The sequence below is a fragment of the Siphateles boraxobius genome, unplaced genomic scaffold, assembly GCF_051911475.1.
Source record: "Siphateles boraxobius isolate OS27281-9 unplaced genomic scaffold, OSU_SipBor_1 1, whole genome shotgun sequence".
Lineage (NCBI taxonomy): Eukaryota > Metazoa > Chordata > Actinopteri > Cypriniformes > Leuciscidae > Siphateles > Siphateles boraxobius.
The window spans coordinates 28,924,551-28,940,618 of record NW_027508699.1 but is presented as its reverse complement, the minus strand read 5'-3'; the positions used below and the strand labels follow the sequence as shown (position 1 = coordinate 28,940,618).

Genomic DNA, 16,068 nt, shown 5'->3' with positions numbered 1-16,068 from the left:
ATATATATATATATATATATATATATATATATATATATGTGAGGACATATTATAGACTTATATATTAAAATATTTCATTATAATTATATAATTTGCTATCATTGTGAGAACGTTTAGTGCATTTGGAGGAACATCTCATCCACGACTATGATCTCATTCAGAGCCGTTGAAAAACAGCTATGATCTCACCCAGACGGCGAACTAATACGATATCGCGGTATTCTACGGGATTTTATAATTCCAACGGAACCATCGAACCATTGACGTCACTTCCGTTGTTGTATTGCGTCAGTTACGAAACGTTGCCATTTCCGCCTGGCAGACGAAAGGTCTACGTTTTACCATACCGATTTACTCCATCAAAATGTCTCTTGGCGTGTTATCTCCTCATTTGAACACTCCACCAACTAACCAAGGAATTCTTATCGGCGATAAAGTATATTCGGAGGTGTTTCTAGCCATCGATAGCTCGATAATACCCGATGAAAGATTCTCCACGACTCCGTCCATGCTCGATGGCCTCGACCATGAGACTGAAACAGATCTGCGGATTCTGGGCTGCGAACTCATCCAGTCTGCCGGGATTCTTCTGCGTCTGCCACAGGTTGCTATCTAACTATGTTTATATATATATATTCATTTCTTTAGTTCGAATTCTAATTACCTAAATGTGTAAGACGATGCGCTTAGCACAGCTAGCTAACTTAGCCTTTACCGGCACATTGAAACCGGCGGCCTTTTGTCTGGCAACGAGATGATTTAGATAATGCCATTCGGAGCCGTGCAATGTATTTGGGTTGTAGTCTAAAACAGATTATTTGTTGTTATACAACAAGTGTTGCTCTACTGTAAGTAAAGTGGATTGAACGTCGTTTTAATGTATTATGTGTTGTTTTGATTAACTTAGGTGGCGATGGCGACAGGACAAGTTCTTTTTCAACGATTCTTTTACTCGAAGTCCTACATCAAACACAGCTTTGAGGTAAGTTAGAAATAAATAAAAAATGTGTAAGCTGATTCGACGCTGGTCATGAAAATAATTAGTGTGGTTTCACTTTAAAACAGATTGTTGCCATGTCCTGTGTGAACTTGGCGTCAAAGATTGAGGAATCGCCGAGACGAGTGAGGGATGTGATCAACGTTTTCCATCATTTGAAACAAGGAAAGGGCAAAAGGTAAGTCGATCCTGTGTTTTTATTATTAGTTTAGCTGTTAAGTATTTAGAGAATTGTTTTTGATAGTTTTTTTTTATTTGTAACTGTTTAATTTATCAGTAAATCCAAAAAGGTTTATTAGATAATAGCTGTCATTTCATATCCCTCAATTACTTTTATTAATAATTGGATTGGACATTAAATTATGATCTGTTTGTTTGAAACCATTTTGAAGATATTTAATTTTTACTGCTTGAATTAGAGAGAAATTGTGCCATAAGCAAGTATAATCTCTTCGAAGATTATGAAATAAAGCAGAGAATGTTGATGCCGTATAAATTTATTTTTTTTATAACATATACAACATTAATCTACATGAGCCCATTTACTTTTTTTGTTCTACCAGGAGCACCCCTCTTGTCCTTGATCAAAATTACATTAACACCAAGAACCAAGTGATCAAAGCAGAGCGCCGTATCCTTAAAGAGTTGGGCTTCTGTGTTCACGTCAAACATCCACACAAGGTGAGTTGTTTTCTAAAATTCCAGTTTTATTGCTATCAATTCTCTTATATAAAAAATCCTGATAGTGTCCATGATTAAAATAATTAATTTAAAATGTTCAACTATTGCAGATCATTGTCATGTACCTACAAGTGCTTGAATGTGAGAAGAATCAGATGCTGGTTCAAACAGCATGGTAAGTGTGCTTTTGTCCTTGAAGCTCATGAAAATGCCCTTCAAATTATGACTTGAAAATTTTTCCCCTTATAGAGGAGACATTGGATCAGGTTTATGGTTGGACTCGTGCTGTGTTTCCACTAGTAGCTGTCATTATTTGCTGTTAAGAGCTTGAACTTGTGAAAGAGTTTGCTACTTAGGCATCAACAGGACTTAGTGGAAACACTGCATTATAAAGTATGAATTGCATTGTAGCTTGGTATACCTAAAGGTAAGATAGGCTCACAATATTCCGGCACCCCCCTCTTTGTTTTTGTAATAAAAATTCAGGATGAATCTGTAGGTCATGCATTATTGACTTGTTGCACATCATTGAGGTTCTGGCTTATGGAGAGCTCTGTTTAACTTTGTCCTTTCTCTACTCTTTGATTAAAGGGTAGCCCATGGTGGTAAGTGTCACAGAAAACACCCGAACTCCTCAGGCACAAGACCCAGGAACCCCTCCCACCTTATTGGCTGGCCTTTTCGAGGCTGCCAGCCAATCCAGTGAGAGCTCTCAGCGGAGGTTGGCTTTGCTGGGGGGTCCAGGATTTGCTTTTTTCATTTTCTTTTTCTAAAAAGTGCTAGTAGTTAGTTGTGCACTTTTTGATCTATAAATACAAATGATTTTTTTAGCAGTGAAAACAGTTTTACTTTTTTTTTTTTTTCTCATATGAAACATGTGAATTTTGTCACAGTAAGTTGTCCCCTGATATCCTCCGTGAAGTGATCCTTGCCTCTCCTCACACTTTTTTTGATATGGGGTTTGAAAAGTTTCGATTTCGCCAAACATGCACGTTTGTTTCAGCATTTTGCTTTAGTTTTGTGATTTGAGATGATTTATTGCTCAAATTTAAGATTACAGTATTGCTTCCATCATGGCTACATTTAAAGAAGTGAGGGAAAGGACATAGTTAAGAGTCTCCAGAATAAGCCATATGAGAGAGAGAGAGAGAGAGAGCATGGCAGGTCTTGCATAGGTGTTTCTTCATGTTTTGCAGGAACTATATGAATGATGCCCTCAGAACCAATGCGTTTGTGCGGTTTGAACCTGAGACCATTGCGTGTGCCTGTATTTACCTCGCTGCTCGAGTGTTACAGGTATGCCCTTGACTTAATTTATCTTCATTCTTTATGTCTTTATTTCATTAAATGTTTTTGTATTTCCGCAGATTCCACTTCCTTCCAAACCACACTGGTATCTTCTTTTCGGTGCTACTAAGGAGGACATCAAAGAAATATGTATTAGCACGATGAAGCTTTATTCTAGGGAAAAGGTAACTTAAGTTTAATAACGTTACAGATTTGTGTTATATTGACTCTTTATTTCTACTTAATAAACTACTTGGATTTTTCTTAGATTGCTGTTGTTAATGCTCTATCCATCTTTCAGCCTATTAGTGAAAAGCTTGAAAAACAGGTGGAAAAGAGGAAGGTGGCCTTGGAGGAGGCAAGACTAAAAGCCAAAGGACAGAATCCCAATCTCACACCAGCTCTCGCTGCCTTTGGTGGATTTTCCCCAGCATCAAAACCCTGTAAGTTTGTGTTTCTGTTTGCTTTTTCTTATGCCGGGTACAAGCTGCACAATTTTCAAAGTCGTCGGATTGCTGTTCATCTCACACTACTGTCTGCGGTACCATTTAGTTGCTGTTGTGTGCACATTACACAACAGATAGGCGACAGGCGGTCATACATTACATAGCATTTCAATAGGAAGAATCACTGACAACTCTTGTTTACAAAATACGTTTCACAACCAAACACGCAAGAAGTGATTCAGGAAATTATGTAAGATCATGCGTGAGACAGGAGTTCTTGCGTCATGCTTGATTTCTTTGTTGTCTGCGTTGATTCATGGATTGGTAACTTTGCTTTTAATTTATTACTTACTTGCGTACATACGTGTTACGTACTTCAGTATCTCAGAAAAAAATCTATCTTTTAACAATTAAACATTATTAAAGACAAGTGAACAGTCATTAATAATATAAGAACAAATAAACAAATTTCAAGCATAGATAAATACAATATAACAAAGTTACAAATAAAGTAAGGTCTAACAGTAGTACTCGGGTACAGAAATGTAATCACTAAATGTAAAATAACCCGTGTTCTCTGTATAAATTAAATATAGATTAATCTTAATCTCTGTTAAAGATGTTTTGTTTGGTTAACATTAATGACTAGAGCTGTGCGATTAATTGTATTACGATTAACGTTTTCGGCTTCCAACGTTTATGAAAACTAGATAATCAAGTTATTGCCTAAATGTCAGAATTAGTACAAAATAACGACATCATGAAAAATCCTAATACTGAACATGTCATTGCATTATCATGAGTCATGTTTTTCCAATACGAATATTAAACATGGTTTTATTATAGGAAAAGTATAGTGACCAAGTTTTTTGGTGGATCGATTACCATTTGTATAACCAGAGTTTTACTACAAATTCCATGGTTAAACTATGGTTAGTATAGCAAAACCATGGTTACCATAGTTTAATAAGCCATTTTCGTAAGATTTGTTATTGTCTGCCCTAGCCCGCTTTAAACCTATTATAAAATTATGTGAATATTTTCTGCTAAATTACTACTGTAACTTTACAATATATAATGATGTCCTTTATACAGTATTTTGAGTGATGACAGTAATGGGGTGCTACTGCTAACAGTTGCTAGCACTTTAGTGCTTAACCAAGTAAACAAAGACAAAATAGCCTATTTTACAATTACAGATGAAACTGACCTGCACTTGAAGTCCTGAACAGGTCAGTAGTTTTGCCTCTCTGCTCCACCTAGGTGCTTCCACTCCATTCTCAAGTCTCTCGCATTGATTACATTGATCTAAACCGTTTGGCGGAGGCGAATCGCATTGCCAGTCAAGACTAACCGATTCATGATTTATTATTGAATGAGGAATTCGGAAATAAGCACATTACAATCAGCAGACAATAATAATAAATAGAGGGCAGAATCGCCTCCCAGGTCAACGGGAATTCTCCTGGTTCTCCCGATGGCCAGTCCGCCCCTGTGAGTAGGTACCACATTAGAATTTAAACTTTCTTCGTGATGGTTTAAAAGTACGTTCTATATAGCATGAATGTGTGTTGTATGAATAGAATCTAAATCCAGACCTACTACTGCCATGTTATCATTATCATGGGACCTACCAATAATCCTTTGCATCGCTTCACTGTCATTCAGAAATCCTGTCCCGTGGCCTCATGGGATAGTACAGTGTCCATCGAATGTGCTCTTCAGAATCTCGTTGAAAGTAGTAGGTCATCCGGGGACTTTTCGCTTACCGTTTTCGAATACTATGAATCTGGACATACTACTCTGTTGGCATACTGCTTTTTGCATGCTATATAGTAGGGTAGTATTCGATTTTGGATGCAGCGATGGTCCTGATCACGTCTTTGATAAATACACAATATGCGATCACTCGTGTGAACAACACCAATTTAAAAAACTGTCAGTGAGTAAAAATCAGGGCTTAAATCGTGCAGTGTACCCAGCATTACTGATTAAGCTTTCTGCAATTACTCAATTCACAAGCATCTAAAAACGTTTTCTTTTCCAGCTTCTCCAAGAGAAGTGAAGATGGAAGAAAAATCGCCAAACTCTAAACTAGTACAGGGGTCTGAGAACAGACAATTGTTTGCCAAAAGCCCATTGAATGGGTAAGTATTTAAATATAAGCCACCTATATCAAGTACAGCTAAAATTATATTTATTTATTTTGAACACTGCACTATATATTTGGCCGGGGTGGTATGGGTGTACGAATTATACTAGCATATCTGTGACGGTTAAAAAAAATAATGCATAATTTTACCTTCTGGGAATCAATCATGGAAAAAATTATAATAAATTGAGGTCCCTTTTAAGTAATTTTATGTGCTTTGTCACATTTTTTTATATTTGTTTTTAAATATTTTTTAGGATTCTATTTGAGTTTTAGTAATTTTTGTATTTAATCTTATTTTACTTCAGATAGTTGCCCTGTCAACATTTCTAATTTTCATTTAAGTTTGTTTTTCATCTATTTTATTCAATCCTATTTAACAAACAATTTCTAATAGTTTTAGGTAGCTAAAACAACACTGCGTTCTGCCCCTGTTTTGCTGTACTATATTGTTTACCGTTTTCTTTTATTTCTTTATATAGTAGCATGAAAAAGGAGAGAAAAGTGTTTCAGAATGGCAAGAACCATAGCCGGTCTCGCTCAAGATCACGCTCTCAGTCTCGTTCTCCACACCGACAGTAAGTTACAACATGCAGTTTCACTTCATTAAGTGATATTTTACACTGTACACCAGGATGCTTTTAAAAAAAAAAAAAAAACTTTCATTTTCTGTTGCTGACATGTTTTCTTATCCTTAGTCGGAGGAGCCACTCAGGAACGTACAGCTCTCACAGCAGCCACAGCCCATCTCCACGGCAACACAAAGGTCGCAGAGTTTCTCCAGTTACGCAACTCAGGACAGAGCGAGACAGAAAGACCGAGTCTAGTCGGCATGGCAACAAAAGGAGGAGATCACGGAGCAGAACTCGCAGCACTTCTCGCGAAAGAGGCCGTGACCGCAACTATGTGAAACGCAAGCATGATCGCGCCACCAGTCACCACTGGGACCATCGGGAACGCGAGCGCGACCGCTCACATGATCACGGAAGAAGCAAACACCAGAGCAGGTCACATTCTGGACACAGCAGACACAGTAAATGAGACACCCGGCACTGCTGAATGAAACAGAGGGAACTGTGATGGCACTGGACAACAGGACTAAATATTAGATTGGAAAAAAAGCTTGCTTCAACACAGTTTTCCAAGAGTTAACCTAAAGAAGTGAATGTTTTCTCCATGTTATTGTTCTTGCATCTCTGACTGACTCGTAGAGTTGATTTAAGCAAGGTAGTGGTGCCTTTTTATGTATTGTGTTTTACCGTAAACTTGAAAGTGAACAACAGACTGCTAAAAATCTGCCTAAATCAGGGATCACATTTGCACAGGAAGGAGCAGTCCTGAGTCCTGTGTTTGTTAAATATTTTTCAAATGCACAACTGTGTTTGTGCACTGTACATATAAAGCTTATTTTTATGATGTCATGAAGACTTTGTATTCATCTCTTCACAAAATAAAAATGTTATAAAAATTGTTTTACTTTGTTGTTTGTATTGAATTACTTCAAACTAATGAAATGGAATTGCAGCCATTCTTATTGGATCTTTTCACAAAAGTGTTGGTTTAACAAAACCTGTTAACCAGTGTGACATACCTTAAACCATGTAGCAGAATCAATGGTAACTCTACATTAAGGTTCAAATCATTAATGCGTTAGGTATGATATTGTGAAATATGTGAGACATTTATAATTTAGGTTAATTTATTAATATACTGTTGTTAAATTACAAATGAATACAATCACGTTAACTCACATCAAAGTTGTGATGTGTAACAAGTAGTGACAGTTTTTCTTTCATATTGTGACATACTTCTGAGTGAAATGGATTATCTAAAAAGGAAAAAAAGTAGCATTGTCCTATAGTTCTATAAATCAGTTGGTAATTGAATGGAAGTAGATCTTGCAGTTGATTATAAGGGGCAAGGTTTAAGCAGACTAAATTATGTCTGGCATGTCACTAAAAAAAATCTTGTTTTACCAGAAGACAGTTGTATTTTATTACAAAAATGATGGTCAATAATTAACAAAAATCAGCATGTATATACGTATCGTTAACAAGATCAATAACACACATTTAGAAATGTACATATTTTCAGTTTGAAAATGTTAGTATGTTGAAATTTAACATTTCCCTAGATTAATAAATTGCATATTGTGTTCATTGTATGTAATGGGACAATCTTAATGAATAGAATGTTATTAACAGCAACTGAATAAATATCTATGTATAAAAGCTGTACTGTAAATGTCTAACTTTTAAAGTGCAAGTGTTTCTTTGCATTGACAAAATGTGTAAAAACTGCTGTCAAATGAGGACACTTTCAGTATCAGTGTAATAGAGGCCACTGAGTTACATGGTTTGTTGAGTCACATGAGAGTAAATCATCTAGTATGAATGTAGTCTCTGAAGCGATTGCGTCTGTCATCCCGTGGCTGTTCCAGGCGTTATCCTGCGTATATGTGTGTAGGACTTCCTGAGAGTCACACTACCATGGTGAGATACTCCACGTGGAAGCACGCACTCCTCAGTCAACTTGTTAGCCTCCGGGTTCCAGCAAAGAACGGTAGCAATTACCTCATTCTTGTCGTCTCGGCCACCAGTGATGAAGAGCTTGTTATTGCAGGCAGCAATGCCACAGCTGGCCCTCTCACAGCCCAGCTGGATTATCAGCGTCCAGGAGTCTTCGAGAGGACTGTAGGAGTACAAGGCCTTCATCGCTCCACCTTTATTTTAAAGCAAGTAACATTTCAATCATCAGAGCATATCAGTTATTTCAGCTGAGTAGTTTTTTGGAATTTTTCATCAAGACCAAAAAATGTGAAAGGTACAAACCAACAACAAATATGGCGTCCTTAAAGGTTACTGCATTTGTGCATTTGGCCTCAGTTGGCATTGGGCATTTTAAGCTCCATTTATTTGATAGGGAATCAAAGCTTTGCATGTTGTTTGTGGCTAGTTTGCCATTGGGGCCTCCACCTATCACAAAGATGCATTTGTCATAGCTGGCAGCAGAGAAGGAGCTTACACTCAACATGAGAGGCGCAGCCTAGAAAGAGAATAAAAACTCAACTCATGTGATTTGTTATGAAAATGTCTGTATATATGGAATAACCACCATACATCCACTGAAAAGTTATGATTCAAACAACGATTCAATATTGAATAGCTAAGACTTTTAAATGGACTTTTATAGTGGATGTTTACATGACCTGTCCTGAGGTAAATATTATTTATGCATATACACTGCCCCAAACATTTGAATGTTAGTGCATCCCAGTTTCCACAAAAATATTAAGCAGCAAAAACTGTTTTCAACATTCATAATAAATGTTTCTTGAGCACCAAATCATGTTAAAATGATTTCTGATAGATCATGTAACACTGAAGACTGATTAATAGTCATCAATTTAATGCATCCTTGCTTTAAATATTTAAAATGATCATTCCACACTATGTGATCATATGTCATACTTATATATTGTGGTAATGCCTAAAAAACTTTATTTAAAACTCTTTCGGTGAGATTAATTAAAAATGAAAAGGTATGTTTTTTCCTCGTGTTTTTACTACTGGGACAGCAAAAGGCCTGTAGTTACAGAATTGCCCATACCAAACATTTACAGAATATTTGTCTTCAGAACTCACCTCTGTCCAGCAGTTATGAAATGGATCATAGGCTTCAACACTGTTTAATCTCTGAGTTCCATCAAAGCCACCCAAAACATACACCTTTCCTCCAACAACAGCCATTTTGTGTCTCCAGCGTCCTGTGGTGAGGTACTCTATCTGGATCCATTTGTTTAGTGATGCATTATACTTCCACACATCATGCAATGTTTCCTTGCCACCTGTTTTAAGTTGAAAATAATTTACAAATTTCTTGCACATCAGCGTCCATGCAAATAAGCAAACTACATAGTTACTGTCACTTTATCACCTTCTCACTGAGTCAGTGTGATGTATCGATTCTCACCTGATATGTAGACTTCGTTTCTGAAAGTGACACAAGCAAACTCCACCCACTTCTTATTTTCATTCTCAGGTTCCATCTCCGTGTTTGGAAGTTTTGCGACCTCTAAGCGGCTCCTGCGTAGTGGGTCAAGACAGGTCACTTCAGATACAAACTTCTCTTCCTTTGTGCATCCTCCAATGATCATAAACACCTCTGACTGGAACTCCCGCACTCTTGGTTTGGTGCGCTCTGAGATCACCTATAAACCAAGACGATTTCAGTTGTTTCAAAATATTAGAGGGTATGAAAGGTATTATTTGGGTGACTGATAGGCCTGAAATGTAGGTTTTCATGTCTTGGGAAGAAAAACAATGAAGATTTTCCGATTCATTCTTTCCTATGTAAGCAAAGGACAAAAACCACTTATGAAATACACTTCCTCCAGAAAGGCTTGCCATGACTTTATGACGCACTGTTATAATTCCTAAGCTTGTATTTCACTTCCTATTTGAATGAACTGTCTTGTGATCACTTCAGCATGACATTAATCATTTAGAAGAAAGGTCACCTTGGTCAAACTAACCTCTTTCCCTGAGAGGTGATAAACCCGGGCCTCCTGCAGCAGTGGGAACACCTCGGCACACTGGCGGATCAGCGGGTCTCCTTCCACCTTTTCTACAAAGTACCATGGGTCCAATAATGGCAGTCGCACATGTGTGAGGACACGGGGCAGCAGAGCCCGCCTTTCATCCTCTTGGGCCCTGACCCAACGTATAACTACGTCAAACACCTGTTCCTCCTCTGTTACCCCCAGGTCATCATGCTGAAGCAGACTGACCAACACATCTGTAGGAAGCTCCAGGATCTCATCATGCTCCACTACTTGAGAGAAGTTTTGGATAATGTAGCCATGGACTCTGGCTTTCAAAGACTCCAGCGAGTGGACGTCAGCTAGATGCAGGATGCCAACACAGTTTTCCGGGTATAGGGCCTCTGCTAAGTAACTGGCACAGGCGTCCACTATACGTGGAAACTGCAAGCATAGATCGAATTTTAGGTCATTATAGAGCATAACAAATTTTTTTATGAATTTACACATTTATGGACATTACAATTACAGAAGTTTGGGTTCAGTGAAATTTTTCTTTAAAGAAAGGAATATTTTTATTCAGCAAGGATGCAATAAATTGATCAAAAGCGACAGTAAATAAAATTTATCAAAGAATCGTGGAAAAGAAAAAAATCAGGGTTTCCACAAACCTATTTTCAACATTGATAATAAGAAATATTTCTTGAACACCAAAAAAACATATTATTAGAATGATTTCTGAAGGATATGACACTGAAGACTGGAGTTTTGCAATATTACTGTTTTTACTGTATTTTGATCATCTTTATGCTAAATAAGAGACTTTGTTAACCAACTTGCAGACCTCTGAAGGGGGTGGAATGGAATCCACTTCTGCTTCAATGTATATGTAATGATTGATTATAATTAAGGTATTAATCAATATTTTTTCTTCTAAATATCAAATGAGTTGAATGACTTCTCTGGAGATTTTACTTTATTTATATAAGTTACCATTGTGATTACTGAAATGTTCTTTTCATGTATTCTTTAATGTCTGTATTTGATATCTGAATGCAGTGCTTACTTATTTAACCCAGCTTCCAGAAATGAAATAGGGACTTGTTTTGTGTTTGAGAAAGGTCTTCAATGTGTTAAAACATATAGGGGTCATTGAAGCCAATAGTTTAAGGGGCAATTTCTTTGTTAAAGCCTTTCTTTCCAGTTAGACTAAAGTTTAGCTATCCTTGAGAGAAAGAACGCATTATCTTGATGTTTTGAGAGGACTCTCCTGTTTATAGTGAGAGCCTGGCCAAATCCAACCTTGGAAAAGCTGTGTGTCGGTGTGTGTGTTAGTCTTCTTGGTTACAGGTTAAGGAACCACTGGCATTATTGGAGATTGACTGAGTTGTTGTTCTGGACATGCTGGCGCCCAGCAACCCAAATCTGCGACCTGGAAGGTCATGACGTGCCTAACTTCAGCTGCATAATCGATGGAGATATGCTTCAGTCTATCTGTATATGTGTGGAAAATTACTGTGTTTATCTATTTCATAGCCAATGAGAATCATTCATCCTGTAAGCAATGACGTAGCTTAGACCTTGGAAATGGTATAACTGCTTTGATCTTTGTAACTGTAAGCGGGGCGGCCTACGAACTCCTGTGCGAGTATTGAAGCTGACTTCTGCTGATGAAACTGCAAACTATCTTCAGTAAATATTTTCTTTAATTTTTTATAATTCTGACTCTGGGTCTTCATTCTTCATATCTGGTTCTGGGTCTTTAACGGTACACCCCTTACAGTTTGGTGGAGGATGCGGCGGGCAATCATTCCGTGGTGACATCTCTAGCAAATGAACACACAAGGTAGTAAGCTTTTATTAATTGTTAGGGCTGTCTGACTGGAAGAGATTTTGAAGGAGAGCGGGAGAGCCTTCACTCCGATGAGGCGAGTGAAGGAGTAAGTTGTAGGCCTACTGCTGAGAGGATAAGAAGTCGCTGAGAGCGTCGTTAAGGGTAATGGCAGCAGACAGCGCAAGCGAAGCGTGCTCTGTGGGGGCCCCGCTGGGCATTAATGGTGTAGCACCACCCCAGCAGAGTACGTCCCTGGACGGGAGGTCCAGTGGCACCGTAAACCTGCTCAATCTCTTCCATCTCAGATAGGGGATCCCCGAATTTAGTGAATCAGGCAGTTAGGGATACTAACAAAAATAGGGTTGTTTGCCAGGGATGCATCAGGTACGATCCCGAGAGAGAGAAAAAAAGAAAAAAAAAGTTGTGACCCAAATTGGCATGGACCAGTATATGTAACTGTGATTTTGGAGTATACTCTGCAGTTTCATCACGGAGAAGCCAAGCTGTGTTGTTCAAAGATCGCCGCCTCCATTTCTGCAATGACTTCAGGTGAGTTTGAACTGTTATTAAGATATGGCAGACAAACTGAGTAACTTGATCAGTAACCTGAACAGTCCTGAAACTAATAGTGAGACAGAAAAGAGCGAACGCTGTAAGCAGCTGTGCTCTGAAGCCCTCACTTCAGAGAAATTTGCAGAAATTATTAAGTAAATGGTTGTCTTGATAAGTTTTGCTTCTGTTTGGAAATTTAAACAACAACTTGACTGGCTACAAACAAACAAAGAAACTGAAAAATTAAAATGTTTAGCCTTGTATTGCTTACAATGATTACAAAAAGCAAGTATATTAAATTATGGGTCGAAGATCATTTCCTTGGACAAGTGTGACTAAAGTTAAACAGACACTTTGTGAAAACAACTTAGAATATTTTGCAGCTTATGAAAATTAATGTTCTGCCACTAATAATGATGAAGATTATGATTGGGCTATTATGATTAAATCAGCCACTGGTGGACTGTAAAAGAATACAGAGAACTGCTTATCAGCTCGGTTTGCATTCCTGTTTGGGACACACTGCTTCAAGGGTGTGCAGTAAGTTGGAGCCGAGAGTGTTTTAATGGTGGTCATCAGGACCATTTAATACGTAACTGTAAATGCCCACCGAGAAGGTGTTTAAAATGTGATAAAATGACAACACATTTTTGGTAATAATATTGGTTTGAAAGTAGATCAGTGTTTAAATGACGACAGTGACATTTTTCGTCTGAGAAATAAGAGATAAAAAGGTCAAAAGATTGAAGTCTTAAAGTGAATCCTTTTGAAAAAAATATCTATAATAGTAATTTCTATAATAGTAATTTTTATAAGTGAATTGATGAATACAGGTTGATGTAAAATTAATGACTCCAACAGATGTGAGTTGCAAAATATATCAAAGTAACTAAAAGGATGATTGTGTTGTAATTAAACATTTTAAAAAGGTTTTAGATGATATAGAGAGAGTAATCTCACAGATGATTTACAATAACTGCAAAAGTATCACAAGCAGAGAGTGCTTGCCTCATCAAACTTATAGTGTGAATCCTAATTGGAGATTGATAAACTCCAAGAGACAACTAAAGTCAAATATTAAACTATGGTTGAGAACTTGACAATTAAAATTGAGATTGAGAAATGTGAAACGTTATTGAGAACTAGAATAATTATTTTTATGTAAGAACAAATAAGCAGAAGCAGTACTGGATTAACAGTTCCTAAATGCTGATTAAACAAACTGCTTGAAAAGTTGACCATGAAAGAACTAGAAGCTGATGTTTTGCTTTCAAAGGATAAGGTTGTTATTGGCTGTAATGAAACAGTTTGCTTATCTGAATCTGATGTGTGCTGTGGCTGAAATTACCAGTGCAACAGACTCAATCTGAGTGGAAATTTGTAATGCCTAAATTTCCTGATGTATGGGCAAAAGACAAATATAAATAATATGTTTATTTGAAACCGTATGTAATATCTGGCAAAGATGCCTTAAGCTGGGATGGAGTTAAAAGATGGTAGATAAAGTTAGACGTTCATGAGAGTGCAGTGTACCAGTCCCTCTCTCATTCAATGTCTCTCTCTCATTCAATGTCAGCTAAAAGCTGTTACCTGAGTCGGTGTCATAAGTGATAAGCTATTTGTAGTGACATCTTTGATTAGGTTATTTTAGGACCAGTAACTTCTTTGTCTGATCTTAGTCCCCACCATGAAACGGGGGCGGCCTACGAACTCCTGTGCGAGTATTGAAGCTGACTTCTGCTGATGAAACTGCAAACTATCTTCAGTAAATATTTTCTTTAATTTTTTATAATTCTGACTCTGGGTCTTCATTCTTCATATCTGGTTCTGGGTCTTTAACTGTACACCCCTTACACCTCAAACTTTTTAACAGTATAGTGAACACTATAATCTTCTGTAAGAAACTTTGTAAACATTGTTTTAAAAGGTGCTATATCAATAAAACTTAACTTTTTACATTAAATGTATACTTTGATTGTTTTAATAATCTCAAATAGCCTGATAACAAATTTGGACTTTGCAGCAATCATTATACATATAGGTTTGTGCAAATAGTTTATGATATAAAAGCTACATCAATTATATTTAGCAAACATATGACTCCACCCAGCTACCTCTTGATGTGACTACTAAAACGGTTATGAAAAAAACAACTGTTATGTAAACAATGTTCATTTGCACTTTTTCACTTCCCTGTTACATTTGAGGTGGTTATGATATCTTGTCCTCCAAAAAACAAAACAAAACAAAAACCTTACAAAATACCACAAATGTTGCACTGGGGAAGTAAAAAGTGAAATAAATGTCATGTGTACCCAACACAAACATAACGGAACATACAACTATTATACTTTACAGAAACCGTGTTACTGATAGGTTATTACACCGTACTAGAGGTCCTGTTAGCCTTCATATGGGAAAATATGTTAGTACAAACCTGAAAAAGGCTGGCTGCCTCAAGCATTTTCTGAACATTGTCCTTGGTAATGGTGACTTTGCTGGTGTAAGTGTATTCTAACAGGATTCTCATGGTGTCAGCATCAAGGCCTTTAAGATTTACATTTTCTTCATGTTTTTCTCTCAAGTCATTACAAAACATTGCTCTGTAAAATATAAAAACAAATAGCATAAAAAGTAAATTTACTGAGACTTAAAAATCTGTACCTGCACTAGAAACACAATTCTCTATATCTTTCTTTAATTTAAAACACACACACAAACAAGCAAACTCATTTCTCTGCACATCACATCAAATGACCTAAATGTGCTACTGGCTGACCTGAAATAATGACTGGCTGCAGCAAGGACCACGCGATGGCACTGGAAGCTCTGGCCCTGTACGTGGAGATTGACGTCTGTTAATCTGTCCTCCAGCCGAAGACTGTGCAGTCCATCCTGCAGATATCCAGCAAACACAGAGTCTTCAAACATAACATGACCATCTTCCTGGTTATCTTTCATCGAGTTCTCCAGCATGCTCAGACCCCCTGCTGGAGCTTCTTTCTTGGCCGATGAAGGGCATTCAGAGTTATTCTCTAAAGTGTCAGCCATGATTTGGAGACCCAGATGCAAAAGTTACAGATTTCACTTCTAAATTAAGTTTAAAAACATGTGATTACTAGACATCGGTGAACAACTACAGCCTTAAGCGGAATTGTTCTTTCCTGATACGCAAGCTTCCTGTTTTTATAACGGCCTACAAAGAGGAAGTGCTGAAACCTCTCAAATTCAGCTCTGCAACTACACAAGTTTCTTGGATTATGGCTGTGATTCTGTTTTCTAAAAGTTCAGCATTTTAAGGGGAAACAGGAAATGAAGGGTAAATATATAGTTTCACGTGCTTAGGCTATAAAACAGATCTCACTGCTTCATTAAAAACAAGGAAACAAATCTCCAAATTATACTTAAAATTCTTTAAAAAAACCTCACAAAAAAGATTAAACACTAGTCAGGCCAAACAGGATTCATGGTAATTCTAACATGAATTTCCTTTAGATTTCAAGTGTATCAGTACCACAAATATCTCTTTTAAGAGTCATAACAGAATGATGCAAGTTCTAGAAATTTACCAAGTCAATG

General features: G+C 37.2%; 2 protein-coding genes across 2 annotated transcripts; one reads left to right on the top strand and one right to left on the bottom strand.

Moving 5' to 3' along the window:
* Positions 1–267: 267 nt before the first annotated feature.
* Positions 268–7,034, top strand: ccnl1b (cyclin L1b). The gene is made up of 11 exons (XM_077231982.1): positions 268–604; positions 908–982; positions 1,066–1,175; positions 1,561–1,678; positions 1,789–1,853; positions 2,875–2,974; positions 3,046–3,150; positions 3,267–3,408; positions 5,459–5,558; positions 6,046–6,141; positions 6,262–7,034. The coding sequence occupies exons 1-11, from the start codon at positions 365–367 to the stop codon at positions 6,602–6,604; spliced, it is 1,494 nt and encodes a 497-aa protein (XP_077088097.1). The 5' UTR covers positions 268–364; the 3' UTR covers positions 6,605–7,034.
* A 210-nt stretch (positions 7,035–7,244) lies between these two features.
* Positions 7,245–15,961, bottom strand: klhl6 (kelch-like family member 6). The gene is made up of 7 exons (XM_077231976.1): positions 15,269–15,961; positions 14,927–15,092; positions 10,098–10,547; positions 9,536–9,773; positions 9,208–9,410; positions 8,395–8,608; positions 7,245–8,285 (listed from the first exon to the last, which is right to left on the bottom strand). Exons 1-7 carry the CDS (start codon positions 15,538–15,540, stop codon positions 7,984–7,986), a joined length of 1,845 nt encoding a protein of 614 aa, XP_077088091.1. The 5' UTR covers positions 15,541–15,961; the 3' UTR covers positions 7,245–7,983.
* Between the last annotated feature and the right edge of the window lie 107 nt (positions 15,962–16,068).